Genomic DNA, 20,126 nt, shown 5'->3' with positions numbered 1-20,126 from the left:
CCTAGGAGGAGTAAAGCCTCTTGTCCTCAGTGAAGTCAAAATAATATCTCTTTCCTGGCTGAGGGTCCAGCTGTTGCTAGTGTAACACAGGTTAATCTGCTTCCCCAGAAGTGTTATTCTTTGTCCTTATTCAATTTTCTATGAGATGTTCACTTTTAGAATTAGCTTTACTTTCTCTGTAGACATGCAGGCAAAAGGATATCACACATTTTGATGGCATTAGAAATGAAAACAGATTTGTTTTCTGAGTTAATAATTCTGTGCCAGCCCTTCTTTAGAACATTCCAGTTTTCACAGTTTTTCCACATTAACATCTTCCTTAGGTGGCAATTATATACATTGATAAAGGATAGATCACCAATAGTTTTATACCTCCTTTCAAGACTGATTTTTTTTTAGCTCAAGTTAGCTATGATCTTTGTTTCAGGTTGATAGAAAGAGATTAGATAAGAGACTTCTGTAAGGGTATGCATTCACAGGACTGTGACCAATGCACCTCTTCCCTTCATCCAGTTTTGCACAATTAGGGTAGCCACAAATGATTCCATCATAGGGAGCACAAGACTATCTATATTTTGTAATGTAGAGCGTGGTGCTGTGGTGGGTAGTGCCGGGAAGAAGTATGGGTCTTGAGGGGAAAACTTACATGCTTTATAAATAGTAACAACAGTCCTATATACACAGTCTCAATTTTCTCATTATTTACTTTGAAGAAGTTTATGACTTGCATTCAAAATGAAATCAGGATAGTATTTGGAATAAGCATAATTTTAATTGGAAGTTTTTGTGTATAATCCAGTTTGAGAAAATGGACTATGTTTATTCTTTCTGGTACTTTCTGGGGGCATCTGTTTATCTCATACCAGTAATTCATAGAATTTCTGCACCTTTTTTTATCATCTTGAAGTAAAAACCCAACAGATTAATCATAGTAATCCAAAGAAGGGATTGGAAACTCGACGATTAAGAAAAGCAAGTCGTCATTCGTCAAAGGAGAGCAAAACTTCTTCCAAGACAGACCCTGTACAGGAAGTCCCAGTGATAAAAATAGATGAATCTTTCCACTTGGAAAACTTTGAAAATAATGTTGGAAGCCCACAACAAGTAAGAGTTTGTTAATCACTGGGATTTGGGGGGGAAAAAAAAGCAGCAAAAAAATAGTGAAGGCTTATTGCTAATTCTTTTGGTACATGTGGAGATTTTCTATCCTGAGGCAAGAACAAGGAATTCAAAATTAAGACTGTTGGTAGCTTTTGAATGAGGTGATGAAAAAAGGATAATATACATGTATGAATGACTAAATAAGTAGGTGGTTTCATATCAAGATGATTTACTCCATCTTTAAGCATTCTTCATTTTGCAAATCCAGTACAAGTATAGCATAACTTTCACATAAAGATCAAAAATTGCCAGAAATTAAATTAACGTTTTGATGCTTCAGGATGAGCTTTCTTTGAAATATGATCTTACAGAAGGCCATCTGTAATAGCTTGCATAGCAAAACACCTATTTCCAGTCAGCTGCAAGCTTTTGTGACACATAATATCTACTAGTCAAGCCAAGTTTGTCAGAGGCTAATGTCAAACCATGGGTTTTTCTTGATGTCATTTAGTATTGTTTGTCTATTTTTAAGTATACTTTCTAAAACAGTTCTTGTTTTACACCTCTACATGTTTTTCTGCTGTGACTTTTTCTTGATAGTTGAGTTCAATTGCAACACAATAACCTAAGGAAAAAAAAATTATTGAGAAATAAACTCTAGAGTTGTTTCTTTTACTCAGAACTGGTGTTAGAATTTTGGAAAACAGTTTCTAAATAAATATAACAATTTCCAGTTCAGTCTAGACAATGTTTAAAACAGCCCAAGGACCCTGTCACCTCTACCTCAAATTAAGGCATTATTGAGTGCTAGTACAAGGGCTCAAAGCCCTGTAGTAGGTCTTAAAATCAAAGACAAAAGTCTTTGTTTTAGTACATGGCATACATAGGGAAGTTACATGGAAATCTTACAGGAATGTAGCTCCTTATTGTGTAGCCCAGTTTAGTTTTACTTGATAAACACATGAGTAATTGTTTAATTTCACAGGAATTAAAATAAGATCTGTGGAATTAACATTAATTTTTTAAGCTTCTTGTGAATGCTGTAATGTGCTTGCTTGTAAATTAATTATGTGTTTTATTTGCTGAGTTCAATAGCTGGTACTTTACTAACCTGCAGGACTTGAATGCTTGCTGTAATTGTTATGACTTCAACATGTTGCATTTTCTTTCACAGTCTCACCAGTATTCAATAGAGGCATTGGTGTTGCATGACAGTTGGCCTCTTACTGAGAGTGAGTCTTTGCTTGTTCAGGAACTGAAAGAAAAGCAGAAAGATGAAATCAAAGGTAGGTTGATCTAAGAACGTATTTAGTCAAATGTATCACGTTACTGTTATAAAAAGAAAGTATTTTTCCAAGCAACATTTTTTTACTGATTGAGTGAAATAACTAGTCAACAAAACTTCTTGTTCTGTAGCTCTTGGAAATGAGGTTTGATTGCATGAATCTACATCTTCAGTTCACAAAATACAAGGAAACCAGAGAATACACTACAAGACCCACCTTCTTAGGGCTCAGCTTTAGGTAGAGATCTGGAACAGAAACATGCCTACTGATAATTTAAGAAAATGCACTGAACAAGAAGGGGGGGAAAGGCCTGGTTTGAGAAATGTATTGTTTCTGTACTGCTAGGAGAAGAATTTAGCAAGAGAGAAGACTAGGAAAGCTCCCAAGTACAGTTTGTACATCTAAGTCGCAAAGGGGACAGAGAAATTACAGAAGGTTTTGGGGTTTTTTCAGATTATTGTAGCATTTCTTCTTAAGGGACAGTAAAAACCAATCCCAAGACATATTAAAAGCATTTAGAATCCTAGTCAGTATTCTGTAAATTACATAAATGTCTTGTATTTGCTTCTTCTTTTATCAGCAAGATTAACACAAAATTATTTAGATCTTAATTATGTTAAAGTTTATCACTCTGGACCCAAGAGGTTGAGAGAGGCAAGGCTGCTGCCACTGCACATTCCCAGGTCCAACTGTTTGTGAGGCTGAAGATGTAATCCCACCAAGCCATGCACATAGACACACATACACATGATGTGTGTTTGCATGTATATGTATACACACACACACATTACACAGATCTCAGACAGACACTCAGAGCACACACACAAACACAGACAGCACCAGATGCCTCATCCTGCTTTTCTCTCTTGAGCTGGAAAGAATGGAAGCCCCCTGGATGCCTGTATATTTCTGAAAAGGTGTATCCTTCCACCAGCTGCATTTAGACACCTAGTGTGCCCAGTGGCTTGCCTCTGTATCCCCTACATCTGAGACTGCAGCCCTACTCCACCTGCTGGTGCAGAACATCACATGCAGCTGATTTCCTGTGTTCTCATCCCTAGGTTCCTGCAGAACCTAAAATATTACTTTCCATCATTCAGTAAATATTCTGCATCATTAATATTAAAGTTCTATAACTCAATTTTTAAAAGAAATGATAAGAAGAAATTATTTGCTTCCTCATATGCATACACCTGCTAATATAAAAAAAAATATTTAGGGTGGTTTGGTTTTTGTTTACTAATGATAAGTCTCACTTTTTATTCTATTTACATATTTATTTTTAAATGTCTGGTCAAGTCTTTTTTTTGGTAATTTCTAGTACTCTGGATAGAATTTAGATTCAGCAGCGGTAATTGCTGATAGATATTATTTAATTTCTTGGGTTTGGGATGTATGCAATATTTGAGATTTTTTTCAGCATTTCTTCAGTTATTATTACACAACTTTAAAAAGATGTATCTTCTTGATTTACTGTAATCTATAGTCCGTTTTAGTAGCATTTGAGGAGCTATGTCATGTAGGCTTACAGGCTTGTACACAGCTCTTTTAGTGATTTCACCTGCTGGTGTTTTGTTGTGCTCTTCACAATATCATCTTTTCTTCCTAGATGATTCCATTCATTCTCCTTATTTTCCCTGTTAGACTGCTTCTTACAGTAGATGTCCTATTACATCCTCATACCCTTCTGAGTTGGCTACATAGTGACAGCTTGCACTTGACAGTATCCTTTTATACAGCTTCACCGTGGTCTGTAAAACTGCAGGTCAAAGGAGGTCATTTAATCTCTTAAATTTCTTCACTAGTTCTCAGCTCATTTCACTGAGCCTTGTCAATGTCATGAGTGTTCTCATGTTGAATTCAAGGTAGCAGTATTCCAGTCCATAGCTCCCCTTCTCCAGGCTAATTGATGCTCATTAGCAGTCAAACATCCTTAAGCTACAGTCAGTGATAACAAGCACTTTTTTTCTTGGGATAATTTTTAAATGCTGCAAATTTTTTGCCCTCTTGTAAATGCTGCCTTTCAAAGTAATCCAAATACATTTCACAGTTCTTATTAACTGAGTGTTTCTATTTATACCAGGATACCAACAGACTGCCTAGGCCACCAACACAGTTTAAACACAACTTATATCAAAAAGTTTAAAGACCAATTCTCATTTAATACTTACTGTTTATTTTATGTACCCCTATTAACAGCAATTTTTATCTGAAGTGCTTACTATAGTTAAGTATTTTGGGGGAAAGCCCAAACATTTATTCCTCTTTCTGATTGTGACCTAGTCTTAAATCAGTTTGAAAACTGACCTTTACCATTTAAAACTCCCAACATAAGTTGTCAGACACAAAATTCATATAATAATAATGTTGGTGTGTAACCAAAAAGGTATTGTTTCACCATGTGATTTTTAAGAATGCTACAGTGAGTCAGGTGAAAAATTATTGTTAAAAAATTTCCCCTTTTCAAGTACCTCTTTTTCACGTAAGCCAACACTGCCATCTGGAGTTAATTTAGTATTAAAACTAATTTATCATGGTAAAAGCATATTTCAACTTTGTATTAAGAGCTAATAAAATCTTTTGAACTAGTCTCCCTTTAAATGAAGACCTATGCTATTATACTATTGATATTCATCAGTATTATAAATACTTATTTAGAACATTTTTGAATAAAGTAAATTCTTTGCTATACAGGTGCTATGATAATTTTGTATTTGTTGATGTTTGTACTTGTAGAAAGAGCTGTGTTAACGAAAGTTACTTTGTGAATAATACTTAGTCATATTTATTATTTATGAAATCCCATTAAATGTTTCATTAAAGAGCCCACTGTGCAAACAAAACATTAAAAAGGCATTAGGCAGGAAAACCTAAGTACACAGAAATTAGGAAGTTCCACATAGTTTGCTTATACTGTCTTCATTCTTTTCTCTCTTTCTTCCTCTGTTTGTTGGGGGTTTTTTGTCTCCTTCCTCTGAGAACTGTTATGGAGCAAGTCTTCAATAGAAAAATACTTTTAAAAATGTAAACTCAAGACCATAATTCTTTTGAAAAGGGGAACAATTAACAACAATCTTGCAACTGCTAGTGCCATTTTCAGTTGTTTGTGTGAAAAAAATCATTTTAAGGTTCATTTTGTATATAGGATTTTCAGCTATTATGGTTTTAGGTTCTTTGGTTTTATTTTTCTTGTCATAAGATCACAAGTTTCACTGTGCAACTGTCACAATCCCGAGCTGAATCATCACTGTGTGCTGAATGCTGACTGCAGCATGTATTTTACATATTGCCTTAAATTACCTTAGGAGTTTAGGCTGTTGATGAGAGAGGGCTGTCCATGTAACTGGGAAAGCAGAAGATAAAAGTGCTCAGCCCAGGTAGTAGAGGTAGGCTTGAAAATACAGGACAGTCAATATGTTTTGGAATAGTCTTTTTTATCCTCCAGAGCAGTGAAAGTTTCTCCCACAGGTTTTATTTTCTCACAGGAGAACTTGCTGGCTCATGCCAAGGAGAGGATTCCATGGGCTGTTTAACAGGATGCTGAGATGTCTCTCTCTCTCTTTCTCTTTTCCAGTTTGCCTGTCAGCAGTCATTAATCACTTGCCTGGTGTTCAGTGAACAAAGAGTTCACAGAGGATACATGATGGTTCTGTAGATCTCTAAGCCACACTCTAACCCCATGCCACTTCTGCAACCAGATTATTGGTTTGCTGCTATCCTGATGTATTTTTTCTGTAACTTTAGTGTCTGGGTGAGCCCAGCTTTGGAAAGATTTTTGACATTGCCATCTTTCAAGATTCCTTCTGATGGTCCAGTCAAAAACAGGAAAAGCAACATCTGAACTTCTCAATCTTTTCTTAATGGAATTTAAAGTCCCACACGGGGCAACTAACAGTCTTTACTACCAACTACTAAATGCTCAGAGCCTATTTCAGATAGCAGAAGTATGATATCTTCTCAAAGAGATCTTCAGAAGACTCCTCTGTATTACACCGATGAATAAGACAGATTCTCTGTAATTTAAATTTCATGAACCAGGAGTAGCTGTCTATCCTAAAAAAGAGAATTGATGTATCTCAATCTGAAGCTGAGTTTGAACTAGGAATCATTTGGTGCAATTGTTTAACTTGTCATAGACAGGACATCAGTCTGGATGATCACTTTGGTCCCGTTTGGCATTAGACTAAATTAATTTTTGAATAAATAGTTGAAGACCAGGAGAAAAGCTAATTTTAAAGTTGCTGTCAGCTGTGTGTCACCACTGTCAGCCCGTGTGATGCCCAAGCTTTTCTTGGTGCCACAGAGATATAAAAACTGCCACTGAGAGTTTGTGATGATTGATGCATAAGCTGTGAGCTGGAACAGCCTTTTACTTTCTGGATCATCTACCTGCATTTCTTCTTATTATATCCCATACAAAGCATTTGCCTGGCTTTGCCCTTAGAAAAGCCCCAAGCTACCACTTGCATCTCCCTTTGAATCAGAGTGGGCTGCATGCCAAAATGCAGTCATTGCCCCCTCCAGGCATTTCTGGAGGTTGGTCCCCAAACTAAGGATACTGCTTGCTCTGCTGAGGGAGTGAGAAGGGCTGGGGGAAACTGGAGATTTCAGCACATGGGAGAGCTTGGAGAGCTCCACTTAGTCTTGCCCAGAGCGTTCATATCTGGAGTTAAAGTCGGTTACCTCATTCTAAAGTCGGTTACCTCATTCTAGCCCTGTCATTTCTTATGCTTCCTTGTTCTTTACTAACTTACCAGGGTATGCTATAAGTTCAGAACATCAAAATCCTATCATTCAGAGTCACAAAATATATCTAGAAACCAGACAAAGCTTGTAGTATCCCATGACATAGAAAATCTTTGTCTGAGATCATTTAGCTAACTAAAAAGAATGTCTTTTGAGTGTTTGTGTAAACAATAAATAGTTTATCTCTAAAAATTAATAATTCCTTGAATAATGCATGTACACCAACCTGATTTATGGTGCTAGTTTGTAATGATGATGTGAAATTAAAGGGAAATCCATTTATGTAATCATTTTATAACTGAATTATCGTCACTGTTTTAAATTTGCATTTCCTGGGGAGTTGGTTTAGTATATTCAATATTTATGGAGATCACTTTAATTTTTGCTTTCGTTCATTAATATATGTCTTCAGTAGCACTGAATGAATTTAAGCTTTACACTTTTGTGTCACTGGACATTTTTTAAGTAGCATGAGGAGATAAGAATAATACCATTTCTAGACAAGCACATGCATGATGTATGATGTAATACACATATACCATATAATATATATTCATATGTGGAGTTATATGTGAATTTAAAATATGCTTATATATATTTAATATTTACAACTTTATATATCCATATAACCTCAGCCATGACATTGCAGATCTCATCCAAAGCTGATTAATTGTGCAGTACAATGATTTGTCCTCACTAGAAAGAAACTGGAAAAGCACTAAGTTAAAGATATATTCCCTTAAAAGCATTAAGTGAAAGATATCTTATTATATTCATCAGACTGTGAAACAGTCACTTGTATCAACTTTTTTTTCTGAGAGAAGTCCCCTGTTTTACCATATTGGCTAAATCTAGGTTTTCAACACTTGTCTCAATGTTTTAGGCAGTAGAAAGGTGGAAGGAAATGGAGATTTCAGACTCAGGTTTTTAATCTTTCTCATAGTGTTTTGGATTCATCCCTGGTTGTTTCAACTGACACATTTTTATGCTATTAAAGTTAAATATTGTTACATGCTTTATATATTCATTTATTTTAAAAAGAATATGACATGCAAGAAGTCTTGTTTACAGCTCTCATCAGCTAAGACTTTGCAAAATAAGTGTTGCAAATGTCAATTCTCAGTATCATTAATTAAAACATATAGTATACATATTTACTGATAATATAATTAATTTAAAATGTTCTCAGATAGTTCTGACAATGACAAATTTGCATATTTTAAATATTCATTGAGTCTCACACTTGTTTCTTTGCCTTAACTTCCTTACATTTTTGTGGGGTGTATCTACATTCTCTTTCCTAGACAGTCTCAGGATGTGAGATAATGAGAACATTCACTTTACCTCTTTTGAGTTTCTTACCTTCCCTGGTGCATAACAAACACTGACAGAGAGTGTATGAGACTGTATAGGGCAAGTGAGAGTCAGGCTGTGATTCTGCAGGCTGTGCATTATACTGACCCATACACAAAGCAACAATGCAGTGACTGCTGGCAGGCACGATGGAAAACTTTCAGTTAAGCCCCAGGTTAAATGCTATTTAGGACAGATAAGGCTGTCACAATGTGTTCACCTTGTAAGTATGTTTTTTAAAGTAGTTTGGTCCTCATATTCTTTCTTGGTCGTACTTGAAAGTATCAACTAATTAACTGGCTTTCCTTTGTCTCTCTGTATGGCTGTTTTGTGCTGTTATTCCACCCTGAGTTTTATATGGGGAGCTATATTTATAGATAGCAATGACATTCTCTAATTCATTATGCATTATAACTACATCTGAGTAATACACAGGGGAAAAGGATAAGGAGCACAGCTTTCCCCTAACTCTCGCTTCTTTCTAAGTAAAAAAGATTGCACAGATTTATAAATCAACCAGAAGATCAAAAGATAAAGCATTTGAGAAGACAGAAAAAGAGAAGTTCCATAAAGAAAGAACATCACATGAATCTCAGGTGAGAACAAAGCCAAAGTCTCGATTTGTTGAGTGTGCCATCCTTGTACTGAATATAGAGATATTCTCAGGTCTGCAGATCAGTACTGCTAGGACTTCTAATGTCCCTCGTATTTCTCTATACCCCTTTTTTGCCACCTTTTTAGCCTAACGCCTGAGAAAGCTTGAATTAAAAATGTTGGCTATAAAAGATGTGCATCCTGGATTTAGACATACAATTTGCTCATTTGTTTATGTATAAAGGAACAACTGGTTGTTCCTTTTGTTAGTGTAGTTTCTGTCTCTGCTGAAGGCTTACTAAATCCCAAGAATTCACCATATTTGTGTCCCATTAATCCCTTATTGTTTTGGCTTCCATGAGTTCCTAGGGAGATGAAATAGGTCTTTCCACTGTAGTCAGTTCCTGTCTCATATATCACAATTGTCATTAGCATGCAGACATACAGTGGCAGAAAAATTGGTGTGTACTTGCTTACTTGGAAGTTCTTATCCCCTGAGGTGGATCATCTGAGTGTTCTGTGCCTGTCTGAAAAGCAATTGCCAGCCTTTATGCCTTAAAAGGAATAATTGATATTATTGGTTGCAAACAGATTAATGGAAAGCAATGTAGGAACTGACAGCTCCTTGTTTAATGGCATTGCTTTTGCTGGGAATTCTGCTGCCTCATGGTGTGTAGTTTAAGGAAAGAACCATAGAGGTTTTCATGAAGAAATCTCTACTGATTTTGTTAATTGACTAACCTTGCCGCACAGCAGACTTGCCTGTGATTCATATCCACACCTAATTATACAGAGTTCTGGAACAGGGCCTTACACTAGAGGTGCTGGGATGATGGTTCTTGGGAGTCCACCACTAAAATATATATATACAAGTTTTGAGATGGAGCCCTCTCAGATAAAAAACATGCCCTCCTTTAATCTCAAACAAGAGCTGAACTCTTAACCCTAGTTCTAAGTCTTAAAGCTCCTTCAGATGGGATGTTTTCCAGAAATATGTGCAGCACAATATCTCATTTCTTGGTCAGGCAGCAGAATAGTCTCCTAGACTTCAGGCCCTACTTACCCCATGATTCTGGTGAAGCCATGTCTTAAGGTGTTTTAGAGACTTTAGGAAGTGATTGGAAAAGAACCTTATAGGACAGAGAAAGGTTTAGTTCTCTACAAAAATAGGAGAGAGGGAGAGGGAGAGGGAGAGGGAGAGGGAGAGGGAGAGGGAGAGGGAGAGGGAGAGGAGAGGAGAGGAGAGGAGAGGAGAGGAGAGGAGAGGAGAGGAGAGGAGAGGAGAGGAGAGGAGAGGAGAGGAGAGGAGAGGAGAGGAGAGGAGAGGAGAGGAGAGGAGAGGAGAGGAGAGGAGAGGAGAGGAGAGGAGAGGAGAGGAGAGGAGAGGAGAGGAGAGGAGAGGAGAGGAGAGGAGAGGAGAGGAGAGGAGAGGAGAGGAGAGGAGAGGAGAGGAGAGGAGAGGAGAGGAGAGGAGAGGAGAGGAGAGGAGAGGAGAGGAGAGGAGAGGAGAGGAGAGGAGAGGAGAGGAGAGGAGAGACTTGGCAGGGAGATAAAACAATTGCATGAAAAATCACATGAAATATTCTTGTTTGGACAAATTGTTCAGAAGAACTAGGAGTGTGGAGTATGCTGCATGGGGGTGGGGAAAACATGTAAACAAAACACCTCAAAGAGCTTCCAGGCATTGCAAAGTAATCTTTCTTTCCTTTGGCAGCCTTTGTTTGTGTCATAATGCATATCAAATCCTGTCAATGTACAATGTGTATCAGTCAGAAAAATTACCAGTATACAAAAACATAACTTCATCCTAAAATGTGGTAATAGATGTCTACCAGTGACTATATGATGTTTATGATAGGTTCACCCAGGAGATTCAAATGCACCCTACTGGATTTTACGCATAGTTAGTGAACAGAAAGATGCAGACTTTCTGGAGGTGAAGAAAGACACCCGGCGAGTAGATGAGATCAGAGCCATGAAAGAAGCATGGGAGTCTGTGCAGCCAGGGAGAGCTGTCAAGGTAATATCAGAGTTCTGTCTCTGCAGAAGTGTCAGGAGTTGTTGTAATGGTAGAGCAGTTGCCACAACAGAAACCTGCCTTCATAGGGCTGTCCTCTTCACCCCTCTGGAAGACAGGAAATTTTACAGTTTAAAGAATTAAAAGTGATTATATGCCTGAATTCTGGGTAGGAATCCAGATCATCCGTGTCAGGCTTCTGTACATCACCAAGACTTTAGATTCTACTTTACAAAACATAGAAAAGTTTCTCCTTAGAAAGCCTATTACCTCTACACATTTGCAGAGCTGCTACTTGTGACAAGTTTAATGTTTAGCATGAACAGATTCTTTCGAGAAATACACTGTTATAAACATGCCAAAAATTATTTCTCCTGAAGAACTGGCACCTGGTCATATCAGTACCCAAATTGTCCTTTGCAGCCAAGATTCCAAATTCAGTCTGTATTGCATGAGCCTGTAACACGCTCAATATGAATTCACTGGTTTGGAGAAGCAATACTGGTCTAGTTGCCTGCTGCATCTGGGTGCTTTTGGTGTGACATATGCTTGTGATGGAAAAAAAATACATGTTCTTTCTAGCAAAGCAAAGAGTGCAATGCTGATTCCGAATTGGAAGCATCATTACCAAAGAAAAATAAAAGAACAAAGTGCAGTCTTCAAACTCACCTGAAAGTCATTCCTGATCACCACCAATATTGTTGCCCATTAGGGATATTCAGCCAGAATCCCCAAAATTGGAAATTTGGGGGTTTTTCTATTACATTTCAGGAATGAATCTCAGACATGAGCATTCTCAGTTACATGCTCAGATTTCCTCAGTTCTTCCCAGTGTGTTCAAAGCTCAAAACGTTTCCTGACACTACTCTAATAAATTCTGAAACTAAGGAAAAATGCTGCTTTGCAGCTTTGATTTGTTTTGCTGAGACTGAAAATGCAAGTACAGCCTCCTAAAGATTAGCTGGAAATGAATCCTCTTTGATGTGTAAAGACTCTTCAGAATCTGGTTCTATCACCATTACCTTTTTCAATCAGAAAATCAACTGAATGACAACTACAGGGTTCCATTTTTGAAGCCCCTTGGGTTTGTGACTATTTTTTTAAAGAGCTGCTGTTAAGAAAATTGCAGCAACAACAGAATATGCTAAAACAAGGTCTAAATGGGGGTATTCTAACCAGATTAAGGACCTCCCCTCCTCTTTCTTCTTGACAACCCTGGTCCAATGTCTGCCTATTTCAGGGGTAGCAGACCCTCTGACTCTGGAAATTGAGTGCCTGACTCCAGGCTGACCAAAAGTCAACGGGCTTCTCCATCCATTCTGGCAATGATAGCCCTTAAGAGAATGCCAAGTGAGTGAGTCAAAGTTGCCTTCTGAAAAGACAGAAGTGCTGATGTCTGGTTTTGGCATCAAAGGTAATTGAATCTTAAAGGGCTTTTACCCAAAGGTCTCATTTTTCAAGAGGAAATCTAAATCATCAGGCTATAGGAGCTCCTAGGATGAAGTTATAGTTCCCTAAGGAGATGCATTAGCCATACATCCAGCTATAGAGCTTTTTTTTTATTTTTAATCCCAGTACTATTTTAAACTGCCCACAGGCTAGTGATCTCCCAATATTTCATTGGACAGTTATCTCCAGTGTAAGTGTGCAATGTCTCAGGACTGATACAGTGGGATCTTTTCCAATTCCAACACCAGGCAGACTTGTACATTGCACCCCGTTAGGTCTTATTGAAGACTTATAGAATCCTAATTTTGAAAATTCTCTGAGATTTAAAATATGCAGTAAAACTTTTGTTATCTGTATTTCAAAACTGTGATCTGTAGGCTTTTCAGGAGCGTGTGCGTTTTATTAATAAGTATGTTGTGCAAGATTCAGAGGAACCCACAGCTGGGGCTGAGACTGCTGGCTTAACACCTGGATCAAGTGAAACAGGTAAGGGTACAACTTTCTATGCCTTGTGCTCAGCATCTTCCACTCCTTAGGAAAGACTTCTGCATTAAATACTGATAGTAGATGGATAGATCAGCCCCAGAAAAGGTGTCCAATATGCAATGGCAGGCTTGCTCTCTATCCCCTCTTTATTTTGTTTCATTGCTCTATTTCCAGACACAGATACAGCCTCACATCTCCAGGAGGCTGCCAAATTACCATTAAGCAAACTTCAGGTAGCCCTTCTGTATTAGAATTATAACCCTAAATTAATCTGAAATTTTTGGGAGATTAGTGGTAAATACTTTCTCCCTCAGTTCCAAGTACCAGAGTTCATTAGTGTAGAGATGCTAAAAAAGTGTTTCGCAGCAGATAAATACAAACAGTTAAAATAGCATGTCAGTAAGAGACTAATACACCTAAAGTGCATTCCTTTTATGTTCATTTTCATGGTAACTGTTCATAGAGAATGATCTGGAAGTGAGGTGTCAAAAAGTGCATACTGAGTAGCATTAGTCTCCTGGAAGCTTCCATAAGTGCTGTCTAATTTTATTTAGTGATTACAACTTCAATGGATTCTTCATATGTATTCCCTGCCAACTTCTGTACTCTGATGAAAAGTTGAACTGGGTGCAAGACTTCAAGATGTTTATTGGTTTTTTTCTTCTTTGAATACACTGTGCTCAGGCCATCACAAAAAGGAAAGGATACTTCCCAGTCTGACCGTGACATGACTCATGTGCATGAAACTAGAACCTGTGACATGTACTTAACTATAGATTAGTATTTTTCCATCCCAGTAAATAATCTTCACAGGAAAGGTTCAGAACTTAAAGTAGAATTAATACTCACCTAAGGCTTTTAACAAAGAACTGGTTACTTGAAACAATATTGTTTCCTCTAAGTTACCACCTAAAGGACTTCAAAATGAATGGTTGTCCACCTAGAGCTTTGTTCTAAAGGAAGCATCTAGAGTCTAACGTAAGGTCTTAGGAAGTAAAGAGTGACACCCCAATGACTTTAAGTTGTTGTGGTTCTATTCCACAGAGTGCAGCAATTGGCAATGATGGATTGAACATTTCTGTAATATGCAGTATCTTAATGAGGATTTTTATTTTCTGGAGAATACTGTTCTAATGAGCAATGTCTAAGGCACTTCCAAAGATCCAAGTCACCCTTTGAGACCAGCAGAGAAGGCTCGTGTATTTGTCTATGTATAGACAGTAAATATATAAACAGTAATTATTTTAATGCTCAGAAACCTTTTGCTATTTCTCATGAGAAAAGTCCAGTAATGTTTTTAACATACTTCAGTTGGCTACTGCTATAAGTAAGGTAATGAAAGAGTTTTTATAATAGAAAACTAGTGCAGTCACCATTCATTCTCATCCACTTTCACAAGTTTTTTCAGCACATCCAGACAAATTGAAAGAAGGAAGCATTGAAATAATGACAAAGCAGCTCAACCCAGTGGCCATGCTTAATATCAGATGTGTCATTGTTTTGCAAGAATGCTTCAATAAAACATAGCATGGTTATTATCCATGTGATTAAAAATAGTTTAAAATTTCAGAATACCAGTTTTACTATGTCACGTTTTTTCTTTGAACTGGTATTTCTTAAATTAAATGTTCTCCCTGAAAGGGAATATAACTTTTTTAAACTACAGTCAGGACTAGAGAATCAGATTTTTATTGATTTTTTTAAACAAAAGAATATGATATCCAGGAGTTGTTTTTATATCTTTTAGGCACTGCAACTTCACTGTTCTTGCTTAGATTTACTAACTTTGTTGAGTAGAGGGGATTTAGCTAAAATACACATATTCATTTCATTCTAGTATATGTGGGTTTTTTATAGCATCTTTGATTCTATCCTAGGTGTTGGAAATAAAAGGACAGAAATATTATATCCTCTCTAGTCTATATTCTCATTTAATAATGTATTTTGCTGAGACAAAGGAAGAAAAAATTATGTAAGATTTTAGGTGGAGCTCCCTAGCATAACCAAATAACGAGTTTAATCTGTTTTGTTTTATTTTTTCTTACCACAGGAAAGCACGCACCACAAACAACTATTGACTCAAGATTAAAAACGGAGAAAAAAAAATGGGAGCTTATAGACCTTAGCCCTTACACGAGGTAAATTGCCCTAACATAATCAATGTCAAAGGTGTTGAATCACTGCACTGCATGTAAGAAGTACCTGACATAAACATTTGAAGAAAATGAGCATTCAGGCAAATACAAATATTTCAGTGTTGTTGTAAGGAGCACGTATTTCCAGATCACATGATATTGGAAAGGACCCACAAGGATCATCAAGTCCTGCTCTGAAGTGAATGGCCTGTACAGAAACTGATCCCATAAGCTTGGTGTTATCAGAACCACACTTCAACCAACTGAACCAACCCCAGGGTCATAAGAAATTTTTCAGGTTGTTATGCTGGTTTAAAATAATATATTTAACAAATTCAGTTCAGTTAATAATAGTTAATAGCTGAAATAATTGTATTCATTATATATGCTATTCAAAATAACTATATCCTTTATTACAAGTGTTGACATGAACTTACTGAGCTCATTTACATGCACCTCCTTATTAGCTGTGCTGCAGCTAGAGCTCACTTCATGCTGAAGTCCATTTGTATTCAATGTGGCATTTTTGCATTTCATTGATCTTCAAAAGACTAAAAAATACTGAAAAAATGCTCAATTTAAATTTTAAATTGAGAGGGAAATTGGAATTATATTGAATGAATAGCATTAAGATAGTAGAAAATATCACAAAATACATTCCACAAGCTTGAACCTTGTAAGCATTTCATTTGTCTTCAACTCCTTGACTTTTACACTAGTCATTTAGGACAAAATACAAAAGTATATTATCCACTTACCTGCCATTATACCAAAAGAAAAATAAAAACAACAACAACAACAACAACAACAACAACAACAACAACAAAAAAAAAAAAAAAAAAAAAAAAAGATAAGTTGCATTTGTCTCAATGCAGAATTATAGTATCAAAACTTCTGAAAATATATTTCCTGCAAATTAAAATAAGTGTCGCATGTAGGAGTTTTTCACAGGCTCAAAGATAAACATGATTTTACAAATAGATTTAAAATATACGCTCAAGTATGAGAAGACCTGGCCTCAGGAATGTATTTTCTTATTGGTGTTATATAGAAGCAGAAGAAAAGTGACTCCTCCACCATATCTAACCATATGATGGTGATATTGCCAAATATAAGCCAAATACCTGCACGTAGATGTTAATCAAAATAGACAACAACCAAAACTGCATTTGATATGAGACAAAGATCTGCTTTGTATTTCTTTCAGAAAAACAAGGTCTGAATCTGTGCTGAGAAATGAGTCTATCATTCAACAGCAACAGATACATAAAGAAGAAGAAATCAACCATTTTAAGCAACTTCGCATGCTGGTTTTGGAACAAAGACAAAAAGAAGAAAATGACAGAATTTTATTGAAGAAAAATATACTTGAAATGTATGAGAATCTTCAGGTATGTTTAGAAGACTACTTTGCAGTTAACTACTGCTGTGATGTCCACCACTAGTCTGAATATCCTGATCAACCATTAGCAAAATTTTTGTATTCAGTACTAGTGATTAGAAGCAACGAGCAAGCTTGAAATTTCACTTGGGCAAAGGTTAAAACTAAAAGATCTAAAGTAAAAAAACAGTGCTGCATGACATCCTCAATATGATATTTTTAGTATTTTCTTGATACACTCTCTGCAAAAGCACTATTGTATCACCATAAAAGGATGGTTATAAGTCAGAAAAAATTGACCATTTGACATACATGACCAGATGCTTATCAGGTAAAGCATCTCCAGTCTGGCTATTTTTTTTTTTTTTTTTTTGGTTATAGAATGATATACAGCTTTTTGAAAAGTAATTTAAAAAATTATACAGGGGGATAACTTGCTTTTACGGTGTCCAAGAGAAAAGGCAGTTCTTGGAATATACATGATGCCAGCAAATTAAGAATTTAGATTATTAAACCTCAAAAAAACATGTCTATAAATATGTGGTACCATTAGGGTAGCATCCAATGCGACAATTAATTTAGCCAATGAACTGCACATGATATTGGTACAAATATCTTACCAAATTGGCTTAACTGTTGAGCACCAACAGGAACAAAATTATTCGTTACAGTGGTGATACAATAACCACTATCAATCAGCTGGTGACTATTCAGAGCTCTTAAAACTGGATAAGAGACAATAAAAATAATTTTATATCAAATCAACCTATTTACAGAAACCTTACTTGAAAACATCTCCTTATCTAGTTCCCAGACAGCCTGATTTATATCACTCAACTACAGGTCAGCAAGGAGTTGCAGCTCTCCAACAGTGGCTGACCCTAATAAGGGTGCCAGTCCAGGTTTTTAGATGTTGCTATGATTTTGGATGCCTAATTTGCCCTATATTAGAAGGGCAAATTCGTGCCAAGAGTAGATCATCAACTCTTTCTAGAAAGCATTTCCATTAAAAATATTTCACAGTATGAATTTAAAATGAGATTTACTTGTGAATATGCACACTGTGCTGATAAGCACTTTTGCTGTTCTTTCATCTGTAGACCACAAAGAACTATATAAAGATTTCCAGGTATCCCCATTTTTCAGGATGGAAGTGGAAAGGGAAAGTATTCAGAGGTGCCAAAATCCCACTTGCCCCAAGTCTCATTGAAGGTCGTTATGATTTAGGCTTCTTTAGCCCCTTAAAAGGCTACAACTCCTAAGCTATTCCAGCCTTTCAGAATCCTAGTTTTTAATAGACTTGTTTAAGACTGCAAAGCAAACCAGTAACTGAAAAGGGACTAGATCCAGATAGGTAACTACTCTGTTGCTCTATTCTTCTTTCACACAACTAGTTTACTATGCCAGCAGTTTAAACAGGATTTTCCCGACCTTTCTTTTCTTCATGGTGAAAAGACTGACATATAGCTGTTTCCTTTGAGAAATCAATAAACATCCATATGGAAAGAAAAGGAGAGATGCTCTCCTTGTACTTATAGAGTCACAAGGCGAAACGGAACAGGAAAGATGCAGTTGCTTGTGGTAAAATCAAGAGCGATGTGTTGAGCAGGGCAGTGTTGCTGTTTGTTTTTTGGCTAGGCATCGTTGGATGAAGCACGAGGCAGAGTTTACAGCATTCGGGAAGCATACAGAAATCAGCTGCTGGAAGCTGAGCGCAAGAGAGAAGAAGAACTGGCAGCTCAGGAAGCAGCCCTGAAAGCAGAGCGAAAGAAGAAAAACACAAGCAAAAAGAAAAAATAGTAAAGGTTTAGCAGGAAAAAAAATGTAGTTGCTATCACTCGTGAATTGTATTTAACAGTTTGGGAAAGAAAGTTCATACGCAAAGATGAGGAAAAGTGTTTATTATTTTCAAGTATTTTTGACAGCTATATCACATTTTATCTCTTTGCCTGTTGCTAGTGAAAAAATTCATCTAGTATTCTTTTTAGCAAAATGTTTGGTATTTTGCTTCTCACAAAGCTACTCACTACTATTGAAGTTTTTATGTTTTACTGGCCTAACATTTGCAATAAAATTCATATTCCATTCAGACACTTCTCCCAAAGTCACAGTGTCTTTTGTCTTTTTTTTTTCAAGCAAAACAAAACCAGTCAATAATGAATCAGAGTTGAAACAGTGAATGTAACCTGTCAGCTTTGAAAGTCATTTGACCTGGCTACTTAAGCAGATGACAGTTTGTAGAGTTTATCATAATTAAATAGGGCAAACCACACTTTTCATATGCTTGCATTGGGAGGCTTACTAAAGCCTGATTGAGTAGGTTCACAAGCTTTCTGTGTACTGTAATATTTTTCCCTTCCATCATTCTCTTAAAGTGTTTTGGAATCTAATAGTAACTCTCTGTAGTGACAAACTCATGACACAACCTTCCAAGGCTTGTTAAACATTCCTTAAAACCCTATTATTCTCTTTGTTCATCTTTCCTAAGATATATTTTGCCCATGCTGGCTTTGCTCAAAGTGACTAATTACAATAGACTCTCAGCTGGAATTTAAAACTATTTCTTAAATGTAAACCAGTGTGTTAATAAAGTGGTAATCACAGGCTTTTTATTAAAATGGTGAAGTATTTCCTCTAAGCTCTTGTTCCATTATTACAGAATTCCTGTGTTTGTGGTTGTGTCATCAAACACAAAAAACTAACATCACATGCTGCTGCTCTACTTACCATTCTTTCCCAAAAAAATCCACTCACAAGTTATCACTCTGTACTCAGACACAATGATCAAGACTCTTATAATTGTGAAAACTTTCTAGAACAGACAGAGGTGTTTTAAACGGTTTAAAGTATTTCCCATGTATGTAACCACAAGCAGAAGCCTGGGAAGTTAGACTAAGTATGTATTGTATACCTGCACTATGTCCAGGATGTCCAAAAGCATTTCATTATCTAGGCAAGGGAAGAAACTATGAGACTCACCCATTTGATGTAAATCACAAGAAATTTTATCCTATGCATTTCTGGCCACTGGTATTGGTGTTCTGGAGTGACGTTGTGAGGTTTGTATCCCCAGTTGTCTGTTGGGTCTCTGTTGGATATTGCCCTGTGTGCCTTTGGTGTTGGGTCTGGGAGCAGGGGGAAGGGAGAAGCACACGGTTTGTTTTCAGAAACTTTCCTCCGCCAGCTGGCCTTGAGAGTCGGATTCAGCAACACACGGGAGGGACAGAGAGATGTTTTTTTTTCTTTCTTCAGTAGTTAGTTAGCTAGTTAGGCAGTAGCTAGCAGAGGAGGAGAATCTTCACTTTTTTTTTCCTCCCCTCCTGTTTTTTTTTCCTTTTTTTTTCCTCTTTTTTCGTCTTTCCTTGGAACTGTTAAAATCTCTCTGGACGAAGGACTCGGGGGAGCGCCATGGGGGCCTGCACCTGGAACCCACCAAGATCCATCCTGCGCAGCGTGTCCCAGCGTCAGAGGGACTGAGACAGAGCAACCACCTCCAGGAAGGACTTCTTTTCTAATCCTGTCATCTCTCCAGAGCGGCACGAAGTTCTTGTCATCTGGTACTGTCGAATTTATTGTGC

The 20,126-nt window shown here is 36.9% G+C and overlaps 1 protein-coding gene and 1 long non-coding RNA gene across 2 annotated transcripts in view; one reads left to right on the top strand and one right to left on the bottom strand.

The window, feature by feature from the left end:
• The window catches only part of ADGB (androglobin), an 87,622-nt gene extending 69,004 nt beyond the window's left edge, over positions 1–18,618 (top strand). The window contains exons 28-35 of the mRNA XM_066178893.1: positions 908–1,104; positions 2,276–2,387; positions 8,973–9,082; positions 10,939–11,100; positions 12,924–13,032; positions 15,083–15,170; positions 16,375–16,558; positions 18,187–18,618. Coding sequence (XP_066034990.1) covers positions 908–1,104; positions 2,276–2,387; positions 8,973–9,082; positions 10,939–11,100; positions 12,924–13,032; positions 15,083–15,170; positions 16,375–16,558; positions 18,187–18,348 — 1,124 coding nt within the window. The 3' untranslated portion in view covers positions 18,349–18,618. The remainder of the gene's footprint in view (positions 1–907; positions 1,105–2,275; positions 2,388–8,972; positions 9,083–10,938; positions 11,101–12,923; positions 13,033–15,082; positions 15,171–16,374; positions 16,559–18,186) is intronic.
• On the bottom strand, positions 821–19,760 carry LOC136286850 (uncharacterized). Its single transcript, XR_010720008.1, has 3 exons — positions 19,528–19,760; positions 2,213–2,356; positions 821–1,726 (listed from the first exon to the last, which is right to left on the bottom strand). It is a non-coding gene; the product is annotated as an uncharacterized lncRNA (long non-coding RNA).
• Positions 19,761–20,126: the final 366 nt, after the last annotated feature.

Source organism: Chamaea fasciata, unplaced genomic scaffold, assembly GCF_029207755.1.
Source record: "Chamaea fasciata isolate MVZ Bird 193981 ecotype frontalis unplaced genomic scaffold, bChaFas1.0.hap1 SCAF_3, whole genome shotgun sequence".
Classification (NCBI taxonomy): Eukaryota; Metazoa; Chordata; class Aves; order Passeriformes; family Sylviidae; genus Chamaea; species Chamaea fasciata.
This window is presented reverse-complemented; position numbering and strand designations above follow the sequence as displayed.